A 26,852-nucleotide genomic window follows, 5' to 3' on the forward strand; every position below is an offset into this window, starting at 1 on the left:
CTCCTTAGATATTTCCATAAAGCCCCCTGACATCTGCCAGCGAAGGCAGGACATCTCCGTCCCACAACTGGGCTGGATCCTCGTTACTGGGAGGCTGCAGCCGATTAGAGCGATACTTGACATGGCATGAAGTGATTCTCTTCTTCATCTCTGTCTTCGCAAGGTGAGGGGGATAGGGGGAGTGGTGAGAAGACAATAGCAAGGGGGTGTAGGTGATAAGGGGGGTGGTGTATGTGAAAAACCGATGATGGGGGCGTACGAAGAAAAACTGGGGGGGACTGGAAGTAGAAGAGAATTTGGAACTTCTGGAGTTTGGGATTCTTAGTAAATTATTAGGATGCAACAATGTAAATGAATGTATCACTTTGTTGCAAAACTACAACTCCCAAAATGTCCTGATAATCTGCAGCTGTGAACACACTGGGAGTTGTAGTTCTACAACAACTGGAGAGCCACAAGTCGGATACAATGGCGCCAATTGCCTTTTTTTCTGGAGTAAAACTAGTTGTCATAGTGACTTTTGTTTATTTGCTCCTTATTTATTATTTAATTTGTACCTTCTTAAAGATACCTTTACTTGGTGTCTCTTTTTTCCTTTTATTTATTTATTTTTTCTTTTCTTTTTTTTTTTTTGATCATTTGAAAATTTATCTGATTTTTCAAGCAGAAAAAAAATGGACGATTTTCCTCCCCGTTGTTATTTTACGTCCTTGTGACATCCGTATTTGTACATCAGCAGTTTACAATGCACGCGATCAAATATAGGTTCCTATGTTATAATGGCGATAAGTATTTTAAAAAAATCGGATTCCATAAAGACCGTTGAGATCGGATTTGTTCTGCGCACCCATAGACTTGAATAGTCGGGTCTCATCCAAAATACTGAAGGGCACGCTGCTCGGTCCATATGTAAAAACTATCATCTGGACGTCCCCATTGAATTACATTGGTCTATGTGCGATCCAATTTTAGCACATTTCTAAAATGCGCTCGTCTGAACGAGCACTTACGGCCGCGGTTTTATTTATCCAGATGTTTTACCCTAATTTTGTTATTTGTGACTTTTTCAAAATATAGCAAACTTTTTGCAAAGTTTTATTCCAGGACTTTGAAGGTGTGCGAACACTGAGTCTTAAGTCTCAAGTTTTTGAAGACGTTTCTAATTTTTGAGATTTTGGAGAGTTTCCGCTCAGTGGCTATGGGCACATGGAGTTTTTCGATGAGTTTTTAGAGCAGAAACTAAACGGTAACTTAACGCTGTTGGAGAGTAGTTTTCTATGTTTCTGTTCCAAAAAGGGTCTGTGTGCCAAAAATGTGAGCCGAAGTCATCAAACATTATCCACCCACTTTGATGATTTTGGACAAAGAGGCAAAGCAAAAAAATGACTTTAAAAAACACTTATGATGATTTTTTTTTAGGGGGAAAGAATATGTGTTCTAGTAGTGATGAGTTTGTCATTTCCTACAAGTCATCTGTTATTATGTTTAAGACTGCAGGAAAATCTTCTGCATTTTCTCCTTCACTCATAGAACTGCTGAATGACGGTGCATTAACTGTGCAGTCGCTAAAGAGTTAAAAGACAAATTCAGCTCTGCTATTTCTGCACACATCATACTTGTCATTTTTCTTTTTTTATTATTTCATCCCCAACTGGTTTATCACGAGTAACTTCTCGCTCCATTTGCCAGACAAATATGAGTGTCCGCCAGTAAAAGACGTATTACCCGGCAGCTGCAGATCATGGTGGATGTCCTGGTCCGCAGCATGTGTCGGAGCGATAAAGATCCGCGCTGGTCTCAGGAGACGGGAGCATTACCAGATGCCATCAAACTGAGAAATACTAAGACTTCTGTGATGATCGGCCAAGGCTTTTTCTTATGGGACAGAAAGAATAATAAAAAAAAAATCTAATTCCTATATTCTAGACGTGTGACTTGATGACTGGAGATTGTCAGTAAGACTGGAGTTACGCGGTCACTTGTGCCTTGCAGCGTCCAAATGTGATAATCACATTTTATGTGCTTTGAACTCCGTGCTCAAAACTTAATATACACATAGAATTAAATGGCAAAATTCTAACTGCCTACAGCCACCACTAGAGGGAGCTCATTGCGTACTTTCCAATTTTTTTTTACTTAAAAGCATTTATTTGGGGTTAAAGATGAGTCTTGCGATTGGGTTTCATTAAATATTTTGAAGCATTTGCTTCCTAAAGCCCGTGCATCGTACTGTCTATTGCAGGCTGCAGAATGAGTTCACCGAGAATCCGTCGGTGAGCTCATTCTGGCAGTCTTATGGGCGAGTTTGTAAATCTTTTATCTGCTTTTCTTTTAGCTGATTTATCACTACAGACCACACCAAAGCTGAAGGTTCAGAGAAACAAAGTCTGCAAAAGGCAAACGGTACAAATGTTTTAATGAAACCAAATTGCAAAAAATCATTTTTATCCCCAAATACATGCATTTAAGTAAAAAAAAAATTCCCAAATGTGAACAGCCCTTTTTTAATACCCTTTACATTTGTAGGCTCTTAGAATAGGAGAGGCATGTTTGATGCATGTTAGATTTAGCAAATAAAGGTACGCCTTGTCGGGGCTGGTGGGCTCTCATAAATTGGCCAATTTATGTATGAAGTACCTTCATTCATTCACCTGTATTCTATATAGCAGTAATGCAATCAAAATGTCATATATGTAATGTGTAATGTCTGCATACATCTTTGCGCTTACAGAGTGCTACTGTATGCTTCTGTTGTATATTATGCAGTCATAGCAGCTTGCACCTGTTCACATTTGCTTTATGTTCAGAGGTGCTGGTCAGTTTGTTTTTTTAAGTTATCTATCGCTATCTACAGTATCTATCTTTCCATCCATCCATCCATCTTTCCATCCATCCATCCATCTTTCCATCCATCCATCCATCCATCCATCTATCTATTCAAACATCCATCCAACTTTCCATCCATCCATCCATCTATCCATCCATTTTTTTCAAACATTCATCCATCTTTTCAAACATCTATCTATGCATCCATCCATCCATCCATCTTTTCAAACATCCATCCATTTTTCCATCCATCCATCTTTTCATCCATCCATCTTTTCATCCATCCATCCATCCATCCATCCATCCATCTTTCCATCCATCCATCCATCTTTCCATCCATCCATCTTTCCATCCATCCATTTTTCCATCCATCCATCTTTTCATCCATCCATCCATCTTTCCATCCATCCATCCATCTTTCCATCCATCCATCTTTTCATCCATCCATCCATTCATCCATCTTTCCATCCATCCATCTTTCCTTCCTTCCATTCATCCATCTTTCCATCCATCCATCCATCTATCCATCCATCCATCTTTCCATCCATCCATCTTTCCATCCATCCATCCATCCTTCCATCCATCCATTTTTCCATCCATCCATCTTTTCATCCATCCATCTTTCCATCCATCCATCCATCCATCCATCCATCTTTCCATCCATCCATCCATCTTTCCATCCATCCATCCATCTTTCCATCCATCCATCTTTTCATCCATACATCCATTCATCTATCTTTCCATCCATCCATCTTTCCTTCCTTCCATTCATCCATCTTTCCATCCATCCATCCATCCATCTATCCATCCATCCATCTTTCCATCCATCCATCCATCCATCTTTCCATCCATCCATCCATCTTTCTTTCCATCCATCCATCCATCCATCCATCTTTCCTTCCTTCCATTCATCCATCTTTCCATCCATCCATCCATCCATCTTTCCTTCCTTCCATTCATCCATCTTTCCATCCATCCATCCATCTTTCTTTCCATCCATCCATCCATCCATCTTCCATCCATCCATCCATCTTTCTTTCCATCCATCCATCCATCCATCTTTCCTTCCTTCCATTCATCCATCTTTCCATCCATCCATCCATCTATCCATCCATCCATCTTTCCATCCATCCATCTTTCCATCCATCCATCCATCTTTCCATCCATCCATTTTTCCATCCATCCATCTTTTCATCCATCCATCTTTCCATCCATCCATCCATCCATCCATCTTTCCATCCATCCATCCATCTTTCCATCCATCCATCCATCTTTCCATCCATCCATCTTTTCATCCATACATCCATTCATCTATCTTTCCATCCATCCATCTTTCCTTCCTTCCATTCATCCATCTTTCCATCCATCCATCCATCCATCTATCCATCCATCCATCTTTCCATCCATCCATCCATCCATCTTTCCATCCATCCATCCATCTTTCTTTCCATCCATCCATCCATCCATCTTTCTATCCATCCATCCATCTATCCTTCCATCTTTCTTTCCATCCATCCATGGATGGCCTGTCTATCTTCAGTGTGTATAAGCAGCTTTTCTAGATTTCTTCTTCCATTGTTCCGCGGTGTTCATCCTCACACAAGGCCTCGTGCCTGGGGAACATTAGCACGGTTATGAGCTATGACCCATCCGCCGCCATCGGTTTCCAAACATTATTCTGTCCCGTTTGCATCTATATCCTGCATTCCGAGCTTGGTCTTCCGCAGCGCTCTCAGATACTTGTATAGGTGATATCACGGCTTTTATTCTGCACAGCACATTATTAATAGGAGAAAGCGAAGCCGCTCAGATATATGTATTCTTGCTGCCGTCCCGGCATTTACAATCTATCATCCATATGGTTTCACTTTCCTCTTACTGAAGTTTGTGATCAATTTGTTCTTATCCCAAAAAATATAACTTGTTCTTGGACTTTAAGAAATCACATCAAGAAACACTGAGTTACAAGGTTTGCTGACATGACCTTAGATTTCTATGAACGTCATACCTGGATCACTCAATGTGATGCTGAAAAATAATAAAAAAATTAATAAATGAAATTATGCATAGGTCCCAGCACATTTATAATGTTCTGGTAAAAGCCCATTGATTTCAGTGAGCATCATGTAATGCTTCACTTGCCCTGTGGTGGCGCTATAGGAGAATCTAGTAATTGCGCTCTGATTCTTCCACAGATTACAGCTGATTGATGATAGTCCCAATCCTTGTGGAAAGCGAGGCGGTGGGGTTGACCACAATTTATATTTATTATGTAAATGCCTATATTTAGGGATAAAAATCATTTTTCTTGCCGTTGGGTTTCATTAAAAATTTTGCAGTGGACTGCGGTCATAAATCAGCTGAGCAGAGCTCAGCAAAAGACAGATAAAAGAGTTACAAACTCCCTATCAGATAGTGAGAATGGGCTCACTGATGGATTCTCAGTTAACTCATTCTCAAGCCTAAAATAGACAGTGCAATATAAAATACAAAGTTTTTAATGAAACCCAAATGCAAGAATGATTTTTAGCCCTAAAGGTTCACAACTAGTGATGAGAGAACGTGCTCGGATAAGGTGTTATCTGAGCATGCTCGGGTGCTAACCGAGTGACTTTGGCGTGCTCGAAAAATATGTTCAAGACCCTGCACAATGTAGAACATGTAACATAAAGAGAGATTTTTATAGGAGGCGTTTGAGATTTTGGCAGCATAGCAGTGATGCCAGCTGACCTTGATAGAGTCCCCTCTGGTGACTTTACCAGAAGTTCAACCCAAGGGCAGACACTGACATCAAAGAGTCCCTGTGCAGAAAGCATCTGGTTCTGCTCCCTTCAATAGCAGCAAAGCTACAGAAAGATAAAAATCTACATGTACATTAAAAAAATGTAAAAAAAAAGTATAAATTCCATTTATGCTCAGTACATGTCATGTTACTCACACAACACTCATGTATTTTAGGCCTCATTCAGATGTCCGTGTTTTTAACAGATAGCTATGATGGTAAATGGAATTATTCACAGGTCTGTGATTTTTCATGGTTCGAGCGATCCATGCAAATTCTCAGAGACATGTCTGATTTTGATCCCAGTGTCGGATCGAAATCGGCAATGCAAGTCTATGGGTGCATGAAAAAATCGGACAGCACTCTGATGCCATCTGTGTGCAGTCTGATTTTTACATACTGTTAGATCGGAGAAAGTCTTTGTCTTTTTATATACTAGAAAAACTAAGGAAACTGGGACCAAACTCATAAAATTGGGATGGAAATCACTGATGAAACTTATTCAGTTTTTCTCACTGACGTGTGAATGAGGCCTGTAACGGGGTCTCACAAGCTGGAGTACCTCTTTCAGTACCACCCCGTGTTTTTGGAGGTCCGCTCTGCGTTGGCTGGAGTCTGAAAGAATGACGCTGGCTGGAATTCCTTGATTACATGGACGCATATAAAAGATCACTGCTTCTCCACGTATTTCCAGTCTCACAACACTTTACTCACAGGACACAGAATACATCACACAGATACAGAGGGCAGGCCAATAGAAAAGCGGCCGGCCAGACATGCGTTACAAAAGCCGCAGGTGGCCGGAGCCTGCCGATGTTTACTGTGGGAATTACAAAGGTGGGGGGAGGGCGGACAAAAGTAGAGAATATCGTGCCCCTCTGCCCAGGGGCGCAGCCTGTGGGCTGATGCATTAAGGACATGTATCTCACATAGAACCTATTATACATACATATAACTGCACAACATATTCTGGGTGCTGAGTGGTTCTGTAACACGGCTCCCCTTTTCAGCGACGTGATCGGCATACACAGTCTGATCCTCAATGGATCGGTTTGGGGATGACCGAAGTTTATGGGGTTGGTACAAGTTCCGTTTATCGACTTAGTCCATCAGCGTTACCGTTTTGTTTGCCGGGTCTGTGGTGGATGGTGAAGTCCAGAGGTTGTAGGGCTAAACTCCACCGCAGCAATCTGGCGTTGTCTCCGGAGACCCGATTAAGCCAGACTAGGGGATTATGGTCCTTTAGGAGGGAAAACTGTCATCCATACAAATATGGTTGCATCTTCTTGAGTGCCCATACTACCGCCAGGCACTCCTTCTCAATGGCCGCATAGCTTACTTCACGGGGCAGTAGTTTCCGACTCAGGTAAGCTACCGGGTGTTCTTGGCCGTCCGGCCCAACTTGGCTCAGTACTGCCCCCAATCCAAACATAGAAGCGTCTGTGTGAACCAGGAAACGTTTAGTTGGATCGGGTGGTCGATGGTGGTCAAATACTTTGCCCTCGCCAGCCGGTCTAACAACTCATCCACACGCGGCATGGGGTATGCATCCGTCACTGTTTTCTCATTGAGCTTACGATAGTCTACACAAAACCGTGTAGTCCCATCCTTCTTGGGCACTAACACAACGGGGGATGCCCAGAGACTATCTGACTCTTCAATGACCCCTAAGCGCAGCATCTCTTGTATCTCTTGTCGCATCCCCTCTCGTACAGACTCAGGGACGCGGAAGGGGTTTTGTTGTAGGGGGGTCTGATCCTGGGTCTCAACCTTGTGTTGTGCCAGGCGAGTGTACCCCGGTCTCTCTGAAAACATCCTCTGTCGCAGCCTCAACAACGCCTCCGCCTGATGTCTCTCCCGGGGGCCTAGATCTTCACCCAAGTGTACCTGGTCCCATGTTTTAAACTGAGTCCTTTCCCCTAAGACATCCGGCAAGGGAAGTCCGGCTAAATCCTCTGCTTCAGGTGCACAGATGGCCACTACCTCTTCAGGGCGCTCCCGGTAGGGCTTCAGCATATTCACGTGGAACATGCGGATAACCCTGGGGTCGTCACAATCGGCGACATTATAGGTTGTGTCGGCTATTTTCCCCACTACCTGGTAGGGCCCCTGCCATGCAGCTTGAAACTTATTCTGCTTAGTGGGCTCTAACACCAGGACCTTTTGTCCTATTTCCAAAGTGCACTCTCTGGCCCTCCGATCGTACCATATGCGCTGGCGCCGCTGGGTCGCCTGCAGGTTCTCACGTACAACCTGGGTCAGCTTCAGTAGGCGGTCCCAGAATTCCAGCACATAGGGTACAATAGGTACTACTTCTATGAGGTCCTCCCCCTCCCAGTGTTCCAGCACTAAGTCTAGGGGTCCCCTTACCCGTCTCCCGTATACCAGCTCGAACTGGGAGAACCCCGTGGATTCTTGGGGCACCTCCTGATAGGCAAACAGGAGGTGTGGCAAGAATTTCTCCCAGTCCCTGTAGGTCCTGGTAAAAGTCCCAATGAGCTGTTTTAATGTCCCATTAAAGCGTTCACACAACCCATTGGTTTGCAGGTGGTACGGGGCGCTTCTAATGGACTTTACGCCGCACAGCTTCCACAGTTGGTTGGTCACCTCTGCTGTAAACTGGGTACCCTGGTCCGAGATAATCTCCCGGGGAAATCCAACCCGTGAGAAAACCTGGAGCAGGGCGGCCGCCACCGTCTCTGCCAGTATGTTAGGTAACGCAACCGCCTCTGGATACTGTGTGGCATAATCTTCCGCTGTCAATATATACCTTTTCCCTGACGGACTGGGTTTGGCTAATGGCCCTATCAGATCGACCGCTACTCGGCTAAATGGTTCCTCCACAATGGGGAGGGGGCGTAATTTGGCCTTGCATCGATCCGCTCTCTTGCCAATGCGCTAACAAGTGTCACAGGTCTGGCAGTACTGACGAAAATCATAGGTCACCCTCGGCCAAAAGAAGTTTTGTGTCAGACGATGCCTGGTGCCCGGCCAAGGGTATATCATGAGAGATACGCTGTAACTCCTGCCTATACTTCTTGGGAACTACCAGCTGTTGTTTTATAGTGGGGCTCGTCCCTGTGTGGTGCTGCTCTGTGATCCGGTAGAGGAGTCCCTGCTTCCATACAAACTGTTCCCCTTCCAGTACTCCTCTCCCCTCCTGTGCCTTCCCACGATATCCCTTTAATGAAGGATCCTCAAGTAACTCCCTCTTAAACTCATCTGGGGTGGCCCAAGAAATGTGTCTGGCTATGGGAATACGTGTAGGGCTGGGATGTCTTACCTGAGCCTCCTCTGAGTGTGATTCCTCCTCCGCAGCTCGAGCTTGTCTCCGGGTGGTCACAGGATAGGTCTCAGCCAGAGGGGCCACCGAGAATGCAGACAACATGGGCCCCAAGTCATTTCCCAGCAAGACGTCTGCAGGCAAATCCTCCATCAAGCCGACCTCAACAAGGCCATCCCCGACTCCCCAGTTCAGGTGAATCCTGGCAGTGGGTAGTCGATGTATAGCTCCCCCTGCTACACGGACTGCCACTGTCCGGTCCGTCTTCTCTTGGTCCCGGACGAGATGAGGCTTCACAAGGGTCAAAGTTGCCCAAAAATCTCTTAGTCCCTGCATACCTTTCCCATTAACTCACACGACCTGTCAATGCTGTTGTCGATTATCTGCCCGGGCTGCCTGCATGGGGTCTACTTCATGCAGCTCTTCCTCCATCTCTTCCACCCCTTGGTTAGTCGTAGCCCCCAATGCCGGGTCAGCTTCGCCTTGGTAGCAGTGTACAGCAGCCCGGCTGAAGGTAGCTGTTCCCGCCTTTGGCCACTGGGTATGCTGAGTCCGGTTGGGACATTGTCTTTGCAGGTGGCCCAGCTGACAGGTGTGGCATCGCGCCCCAGGGGGACTGTGGTAGGCCGGGTTTCTAGCTGGTCCCCCTACAATCTTCGGTGGTTTGGGGCCCTCCAGGTCCATGGGCGGGCCCCTAGTGACCACCTTTGATCCGGACAACTGCGGCCTCCTGGCATCATGATGTTCATCGGCCAGACGAGCGGCTTCCTCAAGAGTCGTTGGCCGCCTGTCCCAAAGCCATTCCTGTGTCTCGGGGTTTAGTCCATTAAAGAATCGCTCTAACAGGAAGAGCTGGAGGACGTCCTCCTTAGTGGTTGCTTGGCTCCCTTGTACCCACTGTAGCAGTGACCGCCGTAATTTACAGGCCCATTCAGCGTGGGTATCGGTTACGCGTTTTATAAGTCCGCGGAACTTTTGGCGGTATGCCTCTGGTGTCAGCGCATACCGGGCCAAGATCACTTCTTTGATCCGCTCAAAATCCATACAGTCCTCATCAGGTACCGTGCGATAGGCGTCCGCTGCCCGGCCTGTCAGCATGCTGGCCAGAATCTGAACCCGTTCCTCCGGCTTCATTTGATGAAGGGCACACTGCCGCTCAAAGTCCTGCAGAAAGCCATCAATGTCTTCCTCTGCCTCCCCCAACTGTCGGAAGGCATTATACTGGATCTTTTTGTGGCTTACTGTTGAGGGTACCTGGTCGAAGGCCAGAGCTCTCCCTGCTCGCTGACTCTCCTCTCTCCGCTCTGCCATCTCCATCTTGGCCAGCTCCACTTTGGTCCGCTCTGCCATCTCCATCTTGGCTAGCTCTATCCTGGTCCGCTCAGCCATCTTTTCCTTCAGATCAGTACGCACATCAGCCATCATCTCTCGTATGATCTCTACTGCAGGGTTTAGGCCATAGAACGCCAGTCTGTTCTTTACCTCCCTCTAGAATTTGGAATTCACGTTGGGGGGCGCTGCACTGTCGTGTTCCATGATGGCTGCTATCAAATCCGCTTTTGTTTTGTTGCTGGCGATCAATCCTCGGGCTTCCACCAGATCTTTTAATGTAGTCCTCTTTTTTAACTTCTGGTAGTTATTTTCCATTCATTCCTTTCCTCCTGTAGAATGGGTATCATATCCCGCTGTCTGCCACCAGTGTAACGGTGGAGTACCTCTTTCAGTGCCACCCTGTGTTTTCGGAGGGCCGCTCTGCGTTGGCTGGAGTCTGAATGAATGACGCTGGCTGGAATTACTTGATTACATGGGCACATATAAAAGATCACTGCTTCTCCACGTATTTCCAGTCTGACAACACTTTACTCACAGGACACAGAATATATCACACAGATACAGAGGGCAGGCCAATAGAAAAACGGCCGGCCAGACATGCATTACAAAAGCCGCAGGTGGCCGGAGCCTGCCAATGCTTACTGTGGGAATTACAAAGGTGGGGGGAGGGCGGACAAAAGGAGAATATCGTGTCCCCTCTGCCCAGGGGCGCAGCCTGTGGGCTGATGCATTAGAGACATGCATCTCACATAGAACCTATTACACATACATATAACTGCACAACATATTCTGGGTGCTGAGTGGTTCTGTAACACGTAACAAGGCCTAACACACAAAACTTGCTCACTCAATTGGCACACAGCACATATACCCCACTCAGAAAATGTCACGCACACATTGCACCCAGTTTATCATTTACGGTTTATTGAAGTCACACTTTTTTCGTCTTGTGTGGTATTCGCTGACATTTTGTGCGCCAAATTCTTAAAAATGGGGCACATGGTTCATGAATTTGGCACTGGATCAAAAACACTTTTTATTTTTGTCTGTAACCATTTTTTTTGCGACTTCTCAACACCAAAAGGTGCAAAAGTGTGCCAAATTCAAAAACTCATCCAGAAACTTTGCTCTAGGAAGCTGGAGGTGGGGGGTTGCGGTGATTTTGATCCGTAAGCCGGACGTATCACCAGGATTTTTTTTGTTGCAGACAATTGGTGAGCAAAAAAAACATGTAAATGAATGCATGAATACATGTTCTATCCTCCATAAAATAACAAGAATAAAGCACATGTGAAAAACTGGTGTCTGAATAAAGAATTATCTAGAAACAAAGAAAGAAGAAAAAGCATGGATGGCACCGCTGTTACCGTGGTTGGTTCAGGTGGTGTGTGGTTTTAGAAGTGCTGGCTTGCCTGCAGCCTCAGGTGCTCGTCCTGGGAAGACCACAGCTGTACCCAAAATCCAAAGAAGAAAAGAAAGACCGCATTCACCGGGCTGTTGAAGAAATGCTGCTGCTTTATTGGCACATGCGTTACATGTTGGCCGGGGGGAGTGAGAGCGGGAGTGGACAGAAAGCTGACAACGGCCGTTTTGCTCTGAACTAGCACTTCAACGGTGACCCGTTGAAGCGCTAGTTCAGTGCAAAACGGCTGTTATCAGCTTTCTGTCCACTCCCGCTCTCACTCCCCCGGCCAACATGTAACGCATGTAGCAATAAACCAAAAGAATTATCTACACTTGTGGGCTCGGTAGTGGCTGCACGGCTAATATACAAGTTTCTTATTTATATGGGTGGCCCTGACACAACGTGCAAGACGCTAAGATGGAAAAGTCATATAAAACCCCTCAACATCAGCAGTGACAGTTTGTAATGGGAGATTTATATACAATTTATTCTACGGACGTTGGATTAGTTGATCTTTGGATTTCCTGTTGAGGGACGCGTATCATATTTTCGTCATTATTTAATACTCTTCAAAGATCCGAAGGTGGCCTCCGTGCACTCAGGTTCTGGCTGTCAGTGCCCCCCCCCCCCCGCATGCTGGGAATATTGCTGTCCTTTTTCTTACAGACTCCATTAACTTGTCTGTTGTTTTCTCATCTGTCATTGTAATTACAGAGCAGTGACACAAATATGCAGACATTCGCCTGGTTTTGTATATTTTCCATGTCAGGAAGAGGCCCCATCGTTATGTAGAAACCACCAGCACCGCTCACACACTGAGTATGTCAAACAGAGGAGAAATGCTAAATTCCATGGACGGGTTTCCTTTTTTTTCTTACTTTTGTGCATTTTTGCAAAGATACTTGGATCTGGTGATTAGTGAGACCGCCAGGGATAGTGTAAACCTCCATCATACCGGATTACAGACAAGTGCATAGATGGGGGAGTTTTACTTCCATGCAAAGCCTTTGGTGTCAAGAAAGTTCATTATAGGAATTACAGTAATGTAAACCATACGGTGCTCAGGAATGATATTGTAATCACTGACAGGTGACGTATGTAACAGGGATTATCTCGTTACACCTGTCAAGTGGTGGGATTTTCAAATGCTGCAAGGGGACGAGTTTTTGAAGTTGAGGTTCTAGAATCAGGAAAATTTGGATCTGAGCAACTGTGACATATACCAAACTGTGATGGCTAAGTAGTTAGGTCAGGGTACTTCCAACATGACAGAACTTGTCAGTACCTACTAAAAGTGATCCAAGGAAGGACAACCAGTGAACTAGTGCCAGACTCATGGATGCCAAAAGCACAAATGAAACGACTTATTGTCACGGGTTTATCGTGACAGAGAGGAGTCAAAAGACTGCAGCGTCTGATTTCTTCTACTCTTGCAGTGGTTAGAAGCACTTCACCTTCATATTAAACTATGTAAATTTCTTTAGCAGTGCAGTGGTTAATCTGCTCAGTTGAGAGCTCCTAGAAGCTTTCCTGCAGTAAGGCTCTCAGCTGTTCACTGATAGCCACTCATATCTCGTATATAAACTGGGCCCTGGCTAGCACTCATTGTCAGAGAAAGCTTTTGCTGCATGGCTGGAGGTTGTTGTTGGTGGTTATTAGAGTAGGAGGTTGGTGGATTTATCTGTGACTGTTGCTGTGTTTTGAGTGTGTGATAATTCCCTTTCTTTTCCAACTTTGGTTTATTTGTATGTGTATATTTGTATGTTTGGTATTTTTTGTTTCCCCTGTTCGTAGTACCTTGTTAGTCTGGTTGGTGTATTACGGTACCCTACTACTCCCCTCTTCCCTGAGTGGGAGTAGGGTACAGACTGCAGGCAGATTCAGGAACTAAGGCAAGGTACATGGTCCCGGCATCTTCACCATCAGAAGTAATCTGGGGAACAGGGCGAGCTAGGGCGCCCCTAGCGCTAGGGACAGGAAAAAAGCCCCTGGTCCCGGGACACTCGGCAACAGAGTCATGACACTTATGGGAAATTCCCACCATGCACTGGTTGGTAGTACCAAAAAAAAGTCCATGGAAGGCCAACTAGAGAATCGGTGGAAAGTTCTTAGGTTCCAAAGGTTTAAATGGCAAGTCTTATGTGATGTTCTTGTTATGCACTGGTTGTTACCCACCAAAAAATGTTCATGAATGGACACTTGGAAATCAGTGGCAGGATCATGGGTGTCAAAGGCTTAGATGGCAAGTGTTATAGGATATTCCAAATATGCACTGGTTGGTACCCATCAATCAAGGTCCACAGGAGGAGAATGTGTGGGAAGCGCGGAGGACCAGGTTAATGAACTGTTGAAAAGGGAAAAGAAGTATATGCAACATATAGCTGAGCTGTAATTTAAAACTGATGATTTGGAGAACCGCTCCCGCAGGAGTAACTTGAGGATTGTGGGGGTGCCAGAAAAAGCAGAGGGCAATAATCCCACTGAGTACATTGAGTCACGGTTGAAGAATACTGTGGGAGGGGACAGCCTTACCAAAATGGTTTCTGTTGAAAGAGCGCATCGGGTGCCCACCAGACCCCTGCCCCCAGGATCAGCTCCAAGAGTCATTTTGGCTAAAGTTTTGAATTATAGAGACAGAGACACTCTGCTGAGGAAAGCCAGGACCCATGCGGAACTTACCATAGATGGCAATCGCATCTCCATTTACCCAGATTATTCTGCAACAGTCCAGAAGCTCCGGATGACGTTTGGAGAAGTTAAAAGAAGACTACGAGACATAGATGTGCGCTACTCGATGATCTACCCAGCTAAACTGAGAGTCGCAGCTTTGGACCGGGTGCACTTTTTTCAGAACCCAGAGGAGGCGACACTCTGGCTTGACTCTAATATACAAAATATCAGAGCGGGACAGACCCGTTGAAGCATACTCTGAGTGATGTTGAAACAGTGACTAACTGTGATTTAGTTTGAAATTACTAAGTTAATGGTCATCTTTGAGATGAAGCAATGCCATGTTGGTTTAAGAAGGTTGTGTTCGGCGGCGCAACGCTTATTGCAGTTGGATTAATGTGGACGGGAGGGTAGTTGGAATACAGAGCTTGTATCGTTAGGCTGTTAAAACGCCCTACTGGTTCTCAAATAGAGAGGGAGAGAGAATTCTTATCAGCTTAAAGGCTGTGGGAGACAACTAATTTTTGGGGAGGGGGAGTGGGGGGGGGGAGTTTATTCCAGTTGGGAAGTTGAGAAAGGGGGTAGAGGTGGGGAGGTGGGGGGGAGGATCGAGATTCTACCTCTAACGTGTCTAATGTTTGGGATTGCAACATATTATGGGGGATAGAATTAAGATTCTAAGCTGGAACGTTAGGGGTCTCGCTAACGCTTCAAAACGGGTTGCAATTTTACAATATCTGCTGAAGCTGAGGCCCTCAGTGATTTGCCTCCAAGAGACACACCTGGTAGAGGATAAAGTCGCAATGCTACAAAAAAGATGGGTGAGGAAGGCTTATCACTCGACGTATTCGGCCTATGCAAGGGGAGTGTCGGTGTTAATCCACAATTCTACTCCATACGAAGAAGTGGAGGCTATAATAGATAGGGACGGGCCATACGTGTTTATTGTATGCAGAATTTTGAATAGATTATTATGTATTGTGTCCTTGTATATCCCTCCACCATTCTCTAGAAAAAAGATACAGGAAATTCTGGACTTATCTGGGAAATGGATGGGAGTCCCGCTGCTTGTAATCGGTGATGTAAATAATATTGCAAATGATCATTGGGATAAAGGTAAACATACGGGGGGTGGGAAGGGGGGGAAGGTGACACCTTTTGGAAACTACATGAGGGAGATTGGTTGGATAGATTTGTGGAGAGTTCGGAATATGGAGAAATATACTTATTCATGTTATTCGGCGACATACGGATCTTTAGTAACATAGTAACATAGTAACATAGTTATTAAGGTTGAAGGGAGACTTTAAGTCCATCTAGTTCAACCCATATCCTATCCTAACTTGCCCTAACATGTTGATCCAGAGGAAGGCAAAAAAAACCCATGTGGCAACAGTAAGCTTCACATTGGGGAAAAAAATTCCTTCCCGACTCCACATACGGCAATCAGACTAGCTCCCTGGATCAACGCAATATTAAGGAGACTAGTGTATATACCCTGTAATATTATACTTTTCAAGAAAGGCATCCGGTCCCTTCTTAAATTTTAGTAGTGAATCACTCATTACAACATCATATGGCAGAGAGTTCCATAGTCTCACTGCTCTTACAGTAAAGAATCCGCGTCTGTGAGTATGCTTAAACCTTCTTTCCTTCAGGCGTAGCGGATGCCCCCTTGTCCCCGTCACAGGTCTAAGAGTAAAAAGATCATTAGAAAGGTCTTGGTATTGTCCCCGCATATATTTATACATTGTAATAAGATCACCCCTAAGCCTTCGATTCTCCAAACTAAATAACCCCAAGTGTAATAACCTGTCTTGGTATTGCAGACCCCCTAGTTCCCTAATAACCTTGGTCGCTCTTCTCTGCACCCGCTCCAGTTCAGCTATGTCTTTCTTATACACCGGAGACCAGAACTGTACACAGTATTCTAAGTGTGGTCGCACTAGTGACTTATATAGAGGTAAAATTATGTTCTCCTCATGAGCATCTATGCCTCTTTTAATGCATCCCATTATTTTATTTGCCTTTGCAGCAGCTGCTTGACTCTGGCCACTAAATGTGAGTTTGTCGTCCACCCATACACCCAGGTCTTTTTCAGTGACTGTTTTGCCCAGTGTTTTACAATTAAGCACATAATTATACAACTTGTTCGTTCTACCCAAGTGCATGACCTTACATTTATCCCCATTAAAGCTCATTTGCCATTTATCAGCCCAAGCTTCTAGTTTACATAAATCCTCCTGTAATATAAAATTGTCCTCCTCTGTATTAATTACCCTGCAGAGTTTAGTGTCATCTGCAAATATTGAAATTCTACTCTCTATGCCCCCTACAAGGTCATTAATAAATATGTTAAAAAGAAGCGGGCCCAAAACTGACCCCTGTGGTACCCCACTGCTAACCGTGACCCAGTCCGAGTGTGCTCCATTAATAACCACCCTTTGTTTCCTATCCCTGAGCCAGCTCTTAACCCACCTACACATATTTTCCCCTATCCCCATTGTTCTCATTTTATGTATCAACCTTTTGTGTGGCACCTTATCAAAAGCTTTTGAAAAGTCCATGTACACCACGTCCACTGCATTCCCTTGGTCCAGTCCGGAACTTACCTCTTCATAAAAGCTTATCAGATTAGTCTGACAGGAACGGTCTCTTGTAAACCCATGTTGATATTGGGTCATAAGGTTATTCTTCTCCAGATACTCCAGTATAGTATCTCTTAGAAAACCCTCCAGGATTTTACCCACAGTTGAGGTTAAACTTACTGGCCTATAATTTCCAAGTTCAGTTTTTGTCTCCTTTTTGAATATTGGTACCACATTTGCTATACGCCAGTCCTGTGGTACAGACCCTGTTATTATGGAATCTTTAAAGATTAAAAATAGTGGTCTATCTATGACTGTGCTTAATTCCTGCAGTACTCGGGGGTGTATCCCATCCGGGCCCGGGGATTTGTCAATTTTAGTGATTTGTAGACGCCGTTGTACTTCCTGCTGGGTTAAGCAGGTGACATTTAATGGAGAATTTTTATCCCTGATCATGTTATCCGTCATGGTATTTTCTTGTGTAAATACTGTTGAAAAAAAGTTATTTAGCATATTGGCTTTTTCCTCATCCTCATCCACCATTTCACCCAGACTATTTTTAAGGGGACCAACACTATCATTTTCTAGCTTCTTACTATTTATGTAGTTAAAGAATATTTTGGGATTATTTTTACTTTCTCTGGCAATGAGTCTCTCTGTCTCAATCTTTGCTGTCTTGATTTGCTTTTTACAGAATTTATTTAATCTTCTGTATTTATTTAATGCCTGATGAGCATTTAGCAATAAAGCATTTAGAGAATTAAAGCAAGTAGGTAGTGATGACTACCTACTTGCTTTAATTCTCTAAATGCTTTATTTTTATCTCTTATTGTGCCCCTTACAGCTCTATTTAGCCATAGTGGTTTCCTCCTATTTCTCGCATGTTTATTCCCATACGGTATATATTGTGCACAGGTCCTATTCAGGATGCTAATAAACGTCTCCCATTTTCTTTGTGTATTTTTATGTCTCAGGATATCGTCCCAGTTAATTGCACCAAGATCATCTCTCATCCGTTGGAAATTTGCCTTCCTGAAGTTTAGTGTCCTTGTAACCCCTCTACTACACATCTTATTAAAGGATACATGAAAACTTATTAATTTGTGATCACTATTACCCAAGTGACCCCCAACCCTTACATTTGATATGCGGTCTGGCCTGTTGGTTAATATTAGGTCTAGCAGTGCCCCCCCTCTTGTTGGGTCCTGAACCAGTTGTGAAAGGTAATTGTCTCTCATCGTTGTCAGAAACCTATTACCTTTGCTGGAACTGCAGGTTTCTGTTCCCCAATGTATTTCAGGGTAGTTGAAGTCCCCCATAATAATGACTTCTCCTTTAGTCGCTGCTTCATCTATTTGCTTTATGAGGATATTCTCTGTAGCTTCCATTATTTTTGGAGATTTATAACAAACCCCTATCAGTAATTTATTATTTTTCCCCCCTCCCCTTATCTCTACCCACAGGGACTCTACATTCTCATTAGATTCATATATATTATCACGAAGGATGGGTTTTAAGGATGATTTTACATATAAACACACGCCTCCCCCTCGCTTATTTGTACGGTCATTTCTGAACAGACTATAGCCCTGTACATTAACAGCCCAGTCATGGCTCTCATACAGCCATGTCTCAGATATCCCCACCATGTCATAATTATGTTCCAACAACATTAACTCCAGTTCCTCCATCTTGTTGGCGAGACTTCTGGCATTAGTATACATGCACTTTATGTATCTCTCTGTACCTCTATTCTTTCTTAAATTATTAACTGTTCTAACCCCACCCCCCATGCCACCTCCACCCCCAATGTCATTATTTGTGCCCAGGTCTCTATCTGCACTGTCTTCCCCTCCTATAAAAGGAATACCCTCCCCCCCCGTCCCTAGTTTAAACACTCCTCCAACCTTCTAGCCATTTTCTCCCCCAGCACAGCTGCACCCTCCCCATTGAGGTGCAGCCCGTCCCTAGCGTAGAACCTGTAGCCAACTGAGAAGTCGGCCCAGTTCTGCAGGAACCCAAACCCCTCCTTCCTACACCAATTCCTGAGCCACTTATTAACTTCCCTAATCTCCCGTTGCCTCTCTGGCGTGGCACGTGGTACAGGAAGTATTTCCGAAAATACCACCTTGGAGGTCCTTGCTTTAAGCTTACAGCCTAATTCCCTGAAATCATCTTTAAGGACCTTCCACCTACCTCTAACTTTGTCATTTGTGCCAATGTGCACCATGACCGCTGGATCCTCTCCAGCCCCTCCCAGTAATCTGTCAACCCGATCAGCGATGTGTCGGACTCGAGCGCCAGGTAGGCAGCACACCGTTCGACGATCCCTGTCTTTGTGTCAGATTGCCCTATCTGTTCCCTTAATAATTGAGTCTCCCACTACCAGAACCTGTCTGGCCTGCCCTGCTCTCCTATTTCCCCCCTTACTGGAGCAGACACTCCTCCGGCTTTCAGAGGACATGCCTTGCTGCAGCGGTGCTACTCCTGCACTAACACTCCCCTCATCTGCCAACTTAGCAAACTTATTGGGGTGTGCCAGATCAGGACTAGCCTCCCTGGTGCTCTTCCCTCTACCCCGCCTTCTGTCACCCAGCTAGCTGCTTCATTGTCCTGCAGCTCCAACCTAGCATCCCCCCCTCATCTATCCCATTGAGCGTCTGCTCAGTGAGCAGAAGACTCCTTTCCATATTGTCTATGGATCTCAGTGTTGCCAGCTGCACATTTAGATCCAGTATCTGGGCTTCCAAATGCACAACGTGCTCACATCTTGCACAGCAGTATGCACCCTCAACCGGCTGTTCAAGGATTTCATACATGCGGCAAGACGTGCACTGGATGGCATTGGCAATAGTGGAGCACATCCTAATGGGGATTGCACCGGACAATAAGATAAGCAAAAATAAATAAAAAAAAAAAAAAAAAGTATTAATATAACAGCAATTCAGTAAGACCTCCCTTGGAAACTCCCTGAATCTAAAGTCACTGAATTTCAAGTCACACACTTACCACAGTTCGCACTTACGCTCAGGTCACACTCAGCTCGTTCACACTCGCTCAGGAAGAAGATTTAAAAGAGTTTTTTTTTTTTTTATCTCTTATTGATGTGGCTTTAGGAAATGAGGGAATGGATGACTTGGTACAGGAAGTGGAATATCTGCCCAGGGTCCTATCGGATCATTGTCCACTGGAGGTGTCTCTACAATTGGGAGGGCAAGGGAGGTTGACAGGAATGGGATGGAAAATTCACCCCTTTTGGTTACGGTTGCTGGATATGGGAAAGGTGGGAGAAGAATTGGGAGAATTTTTTAGGATAAATGAAGGCAGTGCTGAGGGCCATATAGTCTGGGATACTATGAAGGCCTTTTTGAGAGGGATTTTATTCAGAGAAGTATCTCGATATAAGACTAAGTCTCAAAATCAAGACAAAGCAGTGATGGAGGAACTAAGGGCAGCGGAGGAGGCATTGGGTGCGCAGTGTAATACAGATACGCAGACCCGTATGAAAGTGGCCCAATTGGAAGTTAATAAACTTCATATCCGTAAGGCGGAGAGACGGCGGGCGTTTCAGAATGAGGCATTCTACGCGGAGGGTGAAAAAGTGGGGCACCTGCTCTCAGTGGTGGCGTCGGCACAACGGGAATCTTCCCATGTATATGCAATTAAAAATAAGGAAGGTACCGTGGTTTCACAGGGGGATCAAATTTTGGAAGTATTTAAACAGTTTTACAGTGAGTTATACTCCTCACAGACACATAAAGGTCAAGAGGAGATGGACAGTTATTTGGGGACGATTGAGCTTCCTAGATTGGGGGATGAAGATACAGAGTGGATGGATAGGCCGCTTACGGCAGAGGAGTTGAGGGTGGCATTGGCGGACATGGCGGGTAATAAGGCCCCAGGGGCAGATGGTATTCCAACAGAGGTCTATAAAATACTAAATGAAGAAGTAATAACTAAATTGGTGAAGGTATTTGATGAGTCGTTGGAGAGGGGACAGCTGCCTACTTCTATGAGAGAGGCCATTGTTGTGGTCATTCCTAAGGCCGATAGAGACCCTTTGGATCCGGAGTCCTACAGACTGATTTCACTTCTTACGACAGATATTAAGATATTGGCAAAGGCCTTGGCCAACAGGTTGACCCGTGTGGTGGCTAAAATAATTCACCCAGATCAATCGGGTTTTATGCCCAATAAATCTACAGCAATCAATCTAAGAAGATTATATTTAAATATGCAAATTCCGGCCGATAATGCTGGAAAAAGAGTGGTAGTGTCTTTGGATGCCCATAAGGCTTTTGACTGTGTAGAATGGAAGTACTTGTGGTCGGTCCTGTTGGGCTTTGGGTTCGGGCCTAGGTTTATGTCTTGGGTGGGGTTGCTGTATTCCTCTCCGACGGCAAAAATCAGAGTAAACAATAAATTATCTGATAGTTTCTCACTATATAGGGGTACGAGACAGGGATGCCCATTATCTCCGTTGCTGTTTGCCATCGCCGTGGAACCCCTAGCTATTAAAATAAGGGATACACAGGAGATAAAGGGATTTGTTTATGGAAGGAAGGAGGAGAAGGTGTCTCTGTACACTGATGATATTCTGCTATACCTGGGGGACTCGGGGGGAGAACTTGGATAATGCGATGGCATTAATTGAGGAATTCGGAGAATTTTCTGGACTCAAAATTAACTGGGATAAATCGTGCATCATGCCCATTGATACAGTAGATGGAGATATTGGGGAGGTTGGAATATCACCGAAATTGAGAGTAGTTTCGAGATTTAAATATCTGGGGATACAGATCGCCCTCCCTTTGAGTAGTTTTGAAGAACTTAATTTAAGCCCTCTGCTACAAAAAGTTCGTTCCAAGATTTCGGCGTGGAATAAATTACATCTTTCGGTGATTGGAAGGGTGAATCTTTTAAAAATGATTGTGATGCCGCAGCTGCTGTATGTACTGCATAATTCTCCAATTTGGATCCCACAGAGTAGGTTCTGTAAAATTAAATCGATGTTCGGCGACCTAATATGGGGGGGGGAAAGCCCACGGTTTAAACAAGAAACGTTGCAGAGGCCGAAAGAGGACGGGGGGGTGGCACTTCCTAATCCCTGGGTATATTTTTTAGCAGCACAATGTCAACATATGGGAGGATGGGGGGAGGAGACGGGACAGGAACAATCGCCCAGTAGTTTGAGAAAGCTGTTTGGGAAATGGCCTTTGGGAGAGAGCCTGGAAGGGGGGCAGTTTTAAAATTTGGCTCTAGGTTTCCTACGGTTCTCCTTATTCATAAGGTATGGGAGAAAGTTAAACAGATTAGGGGTGTCACGGGCCTTACTAAATACTCTCCAGTGTGGGATAACATAAATTTACAAGAATTCCAGCGAATGGAGGGATTTGGGCTTTGGAGAGAGGCAGGAATCAGATGGATGGGTCAGCTTGTGGGTCAGGGGAGACTTAAATCATTCATGGAGCTACAATCAGAGTTCCAGCTTCCACACTCAAATATGTATCATTATAAAAGAATTCAGCATGCGTATCGGTCGCAATGTCGGAGGAGGCCTGTTGAGGTCCAGATTGATGTCACGCTGGCCTCCATTTTGGGGAACAGCGAGACGAAGGGGGCAATCTCAGAAGTGTATAGAGATTTATTATTTACATTTCTAGTCAGTCATCCCATCAAGGCTAGAGTGAAATGGGAGGCTGAAATGGGAGAAATAAGTGATGATAGATGGGAATCTATTTTAGAATATGTGCCTAAGATTTCTATGAGCGAACCTGGGAGGATGTCTCAGCTGTACGTAATTCATAGAGCTTACAGAACTCCTGATAGACTGTTCAAGATGGGTTTGAGGTCTGATTCCGATTGTCCACGGTGTTCGCAGGAACGGGCAGATATGATGCACATGTTGTGGTGTTGCCCTAGATTGTCTACATACTGGACAGTTGTACTGAATCGGATCGAATGGATATATAAATGTGTAATCCCCAGAGACCCTTTGATCTGTATTTTAGGCTTTGTGGAAGAATTGGCAGCGGCGGCTATGGTCAAACTGGCGATTGCTAGACTGTTGTTCATAGCAAGGAAATTGATTGCCCGGTTTTGGATCAGAGAGGAGCCTCCGACTAGACGGGACTTTCTTGCGCAGGCGGAGCATATAATTTCATTGGAAAAAAGTATTTACACTAAGAGAAATAAACTTGAGGTGTTTCACAAGATATGGCAGCCATGGGTAGAATGGAGTTAGAGGGGTGGGAGGGACGTATTGGGATATGGAAGATATTCACATTACATAACTATATATGGATGTTGGAAAGAGTACTGGACGAGGAACGGGGAAGGCACTGAAGGGATCTTGGAGGGGGGATGGGGGGGAAAAGGGAGGGAGGAGTTTTGTTTTTGTTTTTGTTTATAAAAACATGTTTATATGTGAACAATTGCTTGATGTCATGTATATGATGTAATTGTTACCATAAATAAAAATTTATCTGATTAAAAAAAAAAAAAGGTCCACAGGAGGACAACTAGAGAATCAGTGGTAGGATCATCGACCCTACTTAAATCTCCTGTGTCATTTATAATATTGATGTCTTCTTTTACAGCCAGGTACGCTTTGAGATCTTTTGAAACACAAGAGCTCAGATACAACCCAGACAAATCAATTCTTCTTCCATGACGAAATAAGGAATCTAATTTCATACTATGGAGTCTTGTTTTATACAAAGATTTCCTAAAAGCTCATGTTTATTATGCATGTGCAATTGTGCATCCCTTGTATGGTGCAGTAATACCACACCCAAGGTGGTGTACCAGGCTCTACTGTACCACCAAACATCTCTGATTTCATTTGGAGGCAAGTAGAGCTTCTTTACTATCTTCATAAGGAATTTATCATCTAAAAAGTTGCACTACGTGGTAATGGATGCCATAGTATGCCATAGTATTGAGATATTCGACCCTTCAAGATCATTGGAGTAGGGAAGCATAGCTCTATTATATGGTACCATATATATGCACCATAAATCAACCCCCCCAAAATCACCTTATATTAGCTCGACAGGACTATAGTGTGCATTCGTAGTGAATTAGCAATGATAATTCCCTAGCAATATTTTCATTTAACTCCAACCCTAAAAAAGCACAAAATCTAGCGTTCTGCTTTATTTTCTGCAGTGCAATGCGTCTCAGTAGTTTGGCTTTTCTCTTCGCGCTCCTGTTGATCTTCTCACATGGAGTACGAGGACAAGACGAGGAGGAAGAAGAAGAAGAAGAAGAAGAAGAGGAGGAGGAGGATGAAGAGGAGATCTTTACCTTTGTGACTTCGGCGCCATCAGAGTGTCCTACTGACTGTGACTGCACCCTAGAAGGGGTTGTGAACTGTGCTGGAGTGGATCTCAAGGAGTTTCCTGTTGACCTTCCCGAATATACAAACCACCTTTCATTGCAGGTCTGGACTAAGATTTTGGGGGAAATGCTCATTTAATTAGGATAAAAGAGTCAAACATGGCTATAGATTGTATGATGGAAGGGGGAACCACAAATTATTTCCGCATGAATCGTATGTTGTGTCCTCCAAATTTATTATGAGCTAACCAGTTGGTTTTTTTTTTTCAATTACCATAGAATAACCGGATAGAAGAAATTCCTCCGGAAGATCTGATCCGACTTCACAGACTGGAAACCCTGAACTTACAAAACAATCGACTTACGTCAAGAGGTGAGAATAGTAACACCTACAACTAAGGATTCCCCATACATCTTAGAGAAAAATCATCTGAGGCCCCATTATTTCAGAAGGAAAGGCCAACCAATTTGGTGCCCTCTAAATAAATCAACACACAGATAATAATGTCTGTGTATACGGTAATTTATTCTGGCGCTCCCTACCTTTACGGTGTCATGTAACATATCGGTGACAAACATAAAAGTTTGACGTACAAAATTTCCCCTATTGTTTTCCTCCTAGGACTTCCAGATGATCTCTTTGAACAGATGGAACATCTAAATTATCTATACCTAGCAAATAATAAGGTAAGGCCAACGATAAAACTTCTCGTAATTTGCCATAGATTTTAACCGGGTTGCTCTTGCTTAACATTTTACAGGATTCAATATACAATTTATATAAAAAAAAAAATTAAGTCACTTTGTAAATGCATTGCATCATTCATATTGTACTGATTTTTATACTCCGGAGCTGTATTCACAACTCTGCTAGTAGTTGGAAAGTCAACAGATTTGTTTAGTTGATTATTGTGTAGTGTCAGATGTAAAGATCATAGAGTAGATTATCAAAGCAAGATCGGTACAGACACTTGAAAAAAACAAGCGATGCTGCCAGAGTTCAGCTCTGAAGGCTTCATAACTGTGTATTCACCTACAGGCTACAGTGCAAGATCTGAAGTTGGGTTTATACTAGTTAGACAAGTGCCAATTTTTGATCGTTAAGCATCCTTTTTAGACAGAGAGGCAGGCAGGCCGGGCTCATAGATTTCTCGGCAACACAGGTCCTGCTTACAAATGAGAATGTGCTGCCGAGAACAATGATCTTTTAATCAAGATAAAAGATCATTTCACCTGACGAATGAGCATTTTTCTTATTTTTGGTTGATCGGCACTGCAGCCTGATAAGTGCTCCGAGGAACGCTTGTTGTTACGCATAATAATTGCACCCATACTTATGTTTGAGAAAAATCCCTCCATTCAAGTTGTCTCACGGCATCCCACTTTTTTATCCTCCATTACACTCATTGGTAGTTTACCACCCAAGAAAGAATTTTTTTTTATGGGCTGCGCTCTCTCTAAACTTGCTGGAAAGAGTTAGTAATAAGAACTAAATAAAACTTTTTTAGAGAAACGAGCGACTAACATGTCCAAGACCAAGAGACATAAGGAGAAGCTTATCCTGGCCCTGGGCTGACATTTGTAGTAAGTACAAATACTGGGCTGTTGTCCATGAGAGCTGGCTGGGATTTTGCTCCATTACATTTCTATAACCCTGACACTGCGACAATCCAGGATTGGCACCAGCAATGTTCTTGGAAGCTTAAAGGAAACAATGAGAGAACATCAGAATGTGACGGCCCTAAATCACGAGCGGTTATGGACCGTCCGTGCGGTTAGGAACATTAACTTACTAACCTATTTGGGACAAGTCTTGGCTTAGTCCATTGGTTATGTAGATGACTTTTCTATTTTCTTAGCCAAGACTCAGGCAAATGGCAAGCAAAAGCATTGTGGTTCCTCTAATAATTTCCATTAATTGAGATTGTAGAACAAAATGGAAAATTGTGGTTAATAGAATTGGCTTTATCAACCCAACTGGCCATAAACGTCTTCTGTGGGGAAAACTCATATGATAGAGATAAAAGTTTTCATAAAACTATAGTATACAAACTTTTCAATATATCTTATGAGACACATAGGCTTCTTTCTCCACTTATGAACAACCTATTCTGCCTCTTCAGCTCATCATTCACTCTGAAAAATAGTCAGCTAATCCAATTACATAGCTGGTTATTGAAGTCCATGGGGAGGTGAAGAGGGGTTAATAGGAGGGAAAAGCAAAGACAGAGAGGGAGGCACAGACAAGCACACATATGGTGGTTGCTGCTTTCTAATACGACCTTTATTTCACTACAGAGCTGAACTCACAGCAACATTGCTCAGTAATGCTGTGTCATTACTGAGTAATGTTGTTGTGAATTCAGCTCTGGGGTGAGATAAGCTTCAGAGCTCATTCATGCTGCTGCTGCTTCTGATCTTGTGCTACATAGGAGAGCAGGAGTCCCTCATGTCCGTGTGTGCTGTCTACAAAAGACAGCCTCCACCCACTAGCTCAGAGACAACTGAAAATTAGAGATAATCTAGTGATAAATGAAGGGAACATCTACACGCACATAAAGTCACCAGAAACGACAGGTGCGCTTTAGTGTTAACTTAACACAATTCCACTTTATATGGAAAATC

The 26,852-nt window shown here is 44.1% G+C and overlaps 1 protein-coding gene across 2 annotated transcripts in view; it reads left to right on the forward strand.

The window, feature by feature from the left end:
• PODN (podocan) overlaps positions 1-26,852 on the forward strand; it is a 47,732-nt gene continuing 20,880 nt past the window's right edge. Inside the window, exons 1-4 of one of the 2 annotated variants that reach the window (XM_073563715.1) lie at positions 1-163; positions 24,057-24,330; positions 24,507-24,600; positions 24,850-24,914. In XM_073563715.1, coding sequence (XP_073419816.1) covers positions 24,061-24,330; positions 24,507-24,600; positions 24,850-24,914 — 429 coding nt within the window. In that variant the 5' untranslated portion in view covers positions 1-163; positions 24,057-24,060. The remainder of the gene's footprint in view (positions 164-24,056; positions 24,331-24,506; positions 24,601-24,849; positions 24,915-26,852) is intronic. The other variant, XM_073563714.1, reaches the window with a different exon arrangement.

This window comes from Dendrobates tinctorius, unplaced genomic scaffold (assembly GCF_039654945.1).
Source record: "Dendrobates tinctorius isolate UK_male_01 unplaced genomic scaffold, ASM3965494v1 ptg000396l, whole genome shotgun sequence".
In the NCBI taxonomy this organism is placed as follows: domain Eukaryota; kingdom Metazoa; phylum Chordata; class Amphibia; order Anura; family Dendrobatidae; genus Dendrobates; species Dendrobates tinctorius.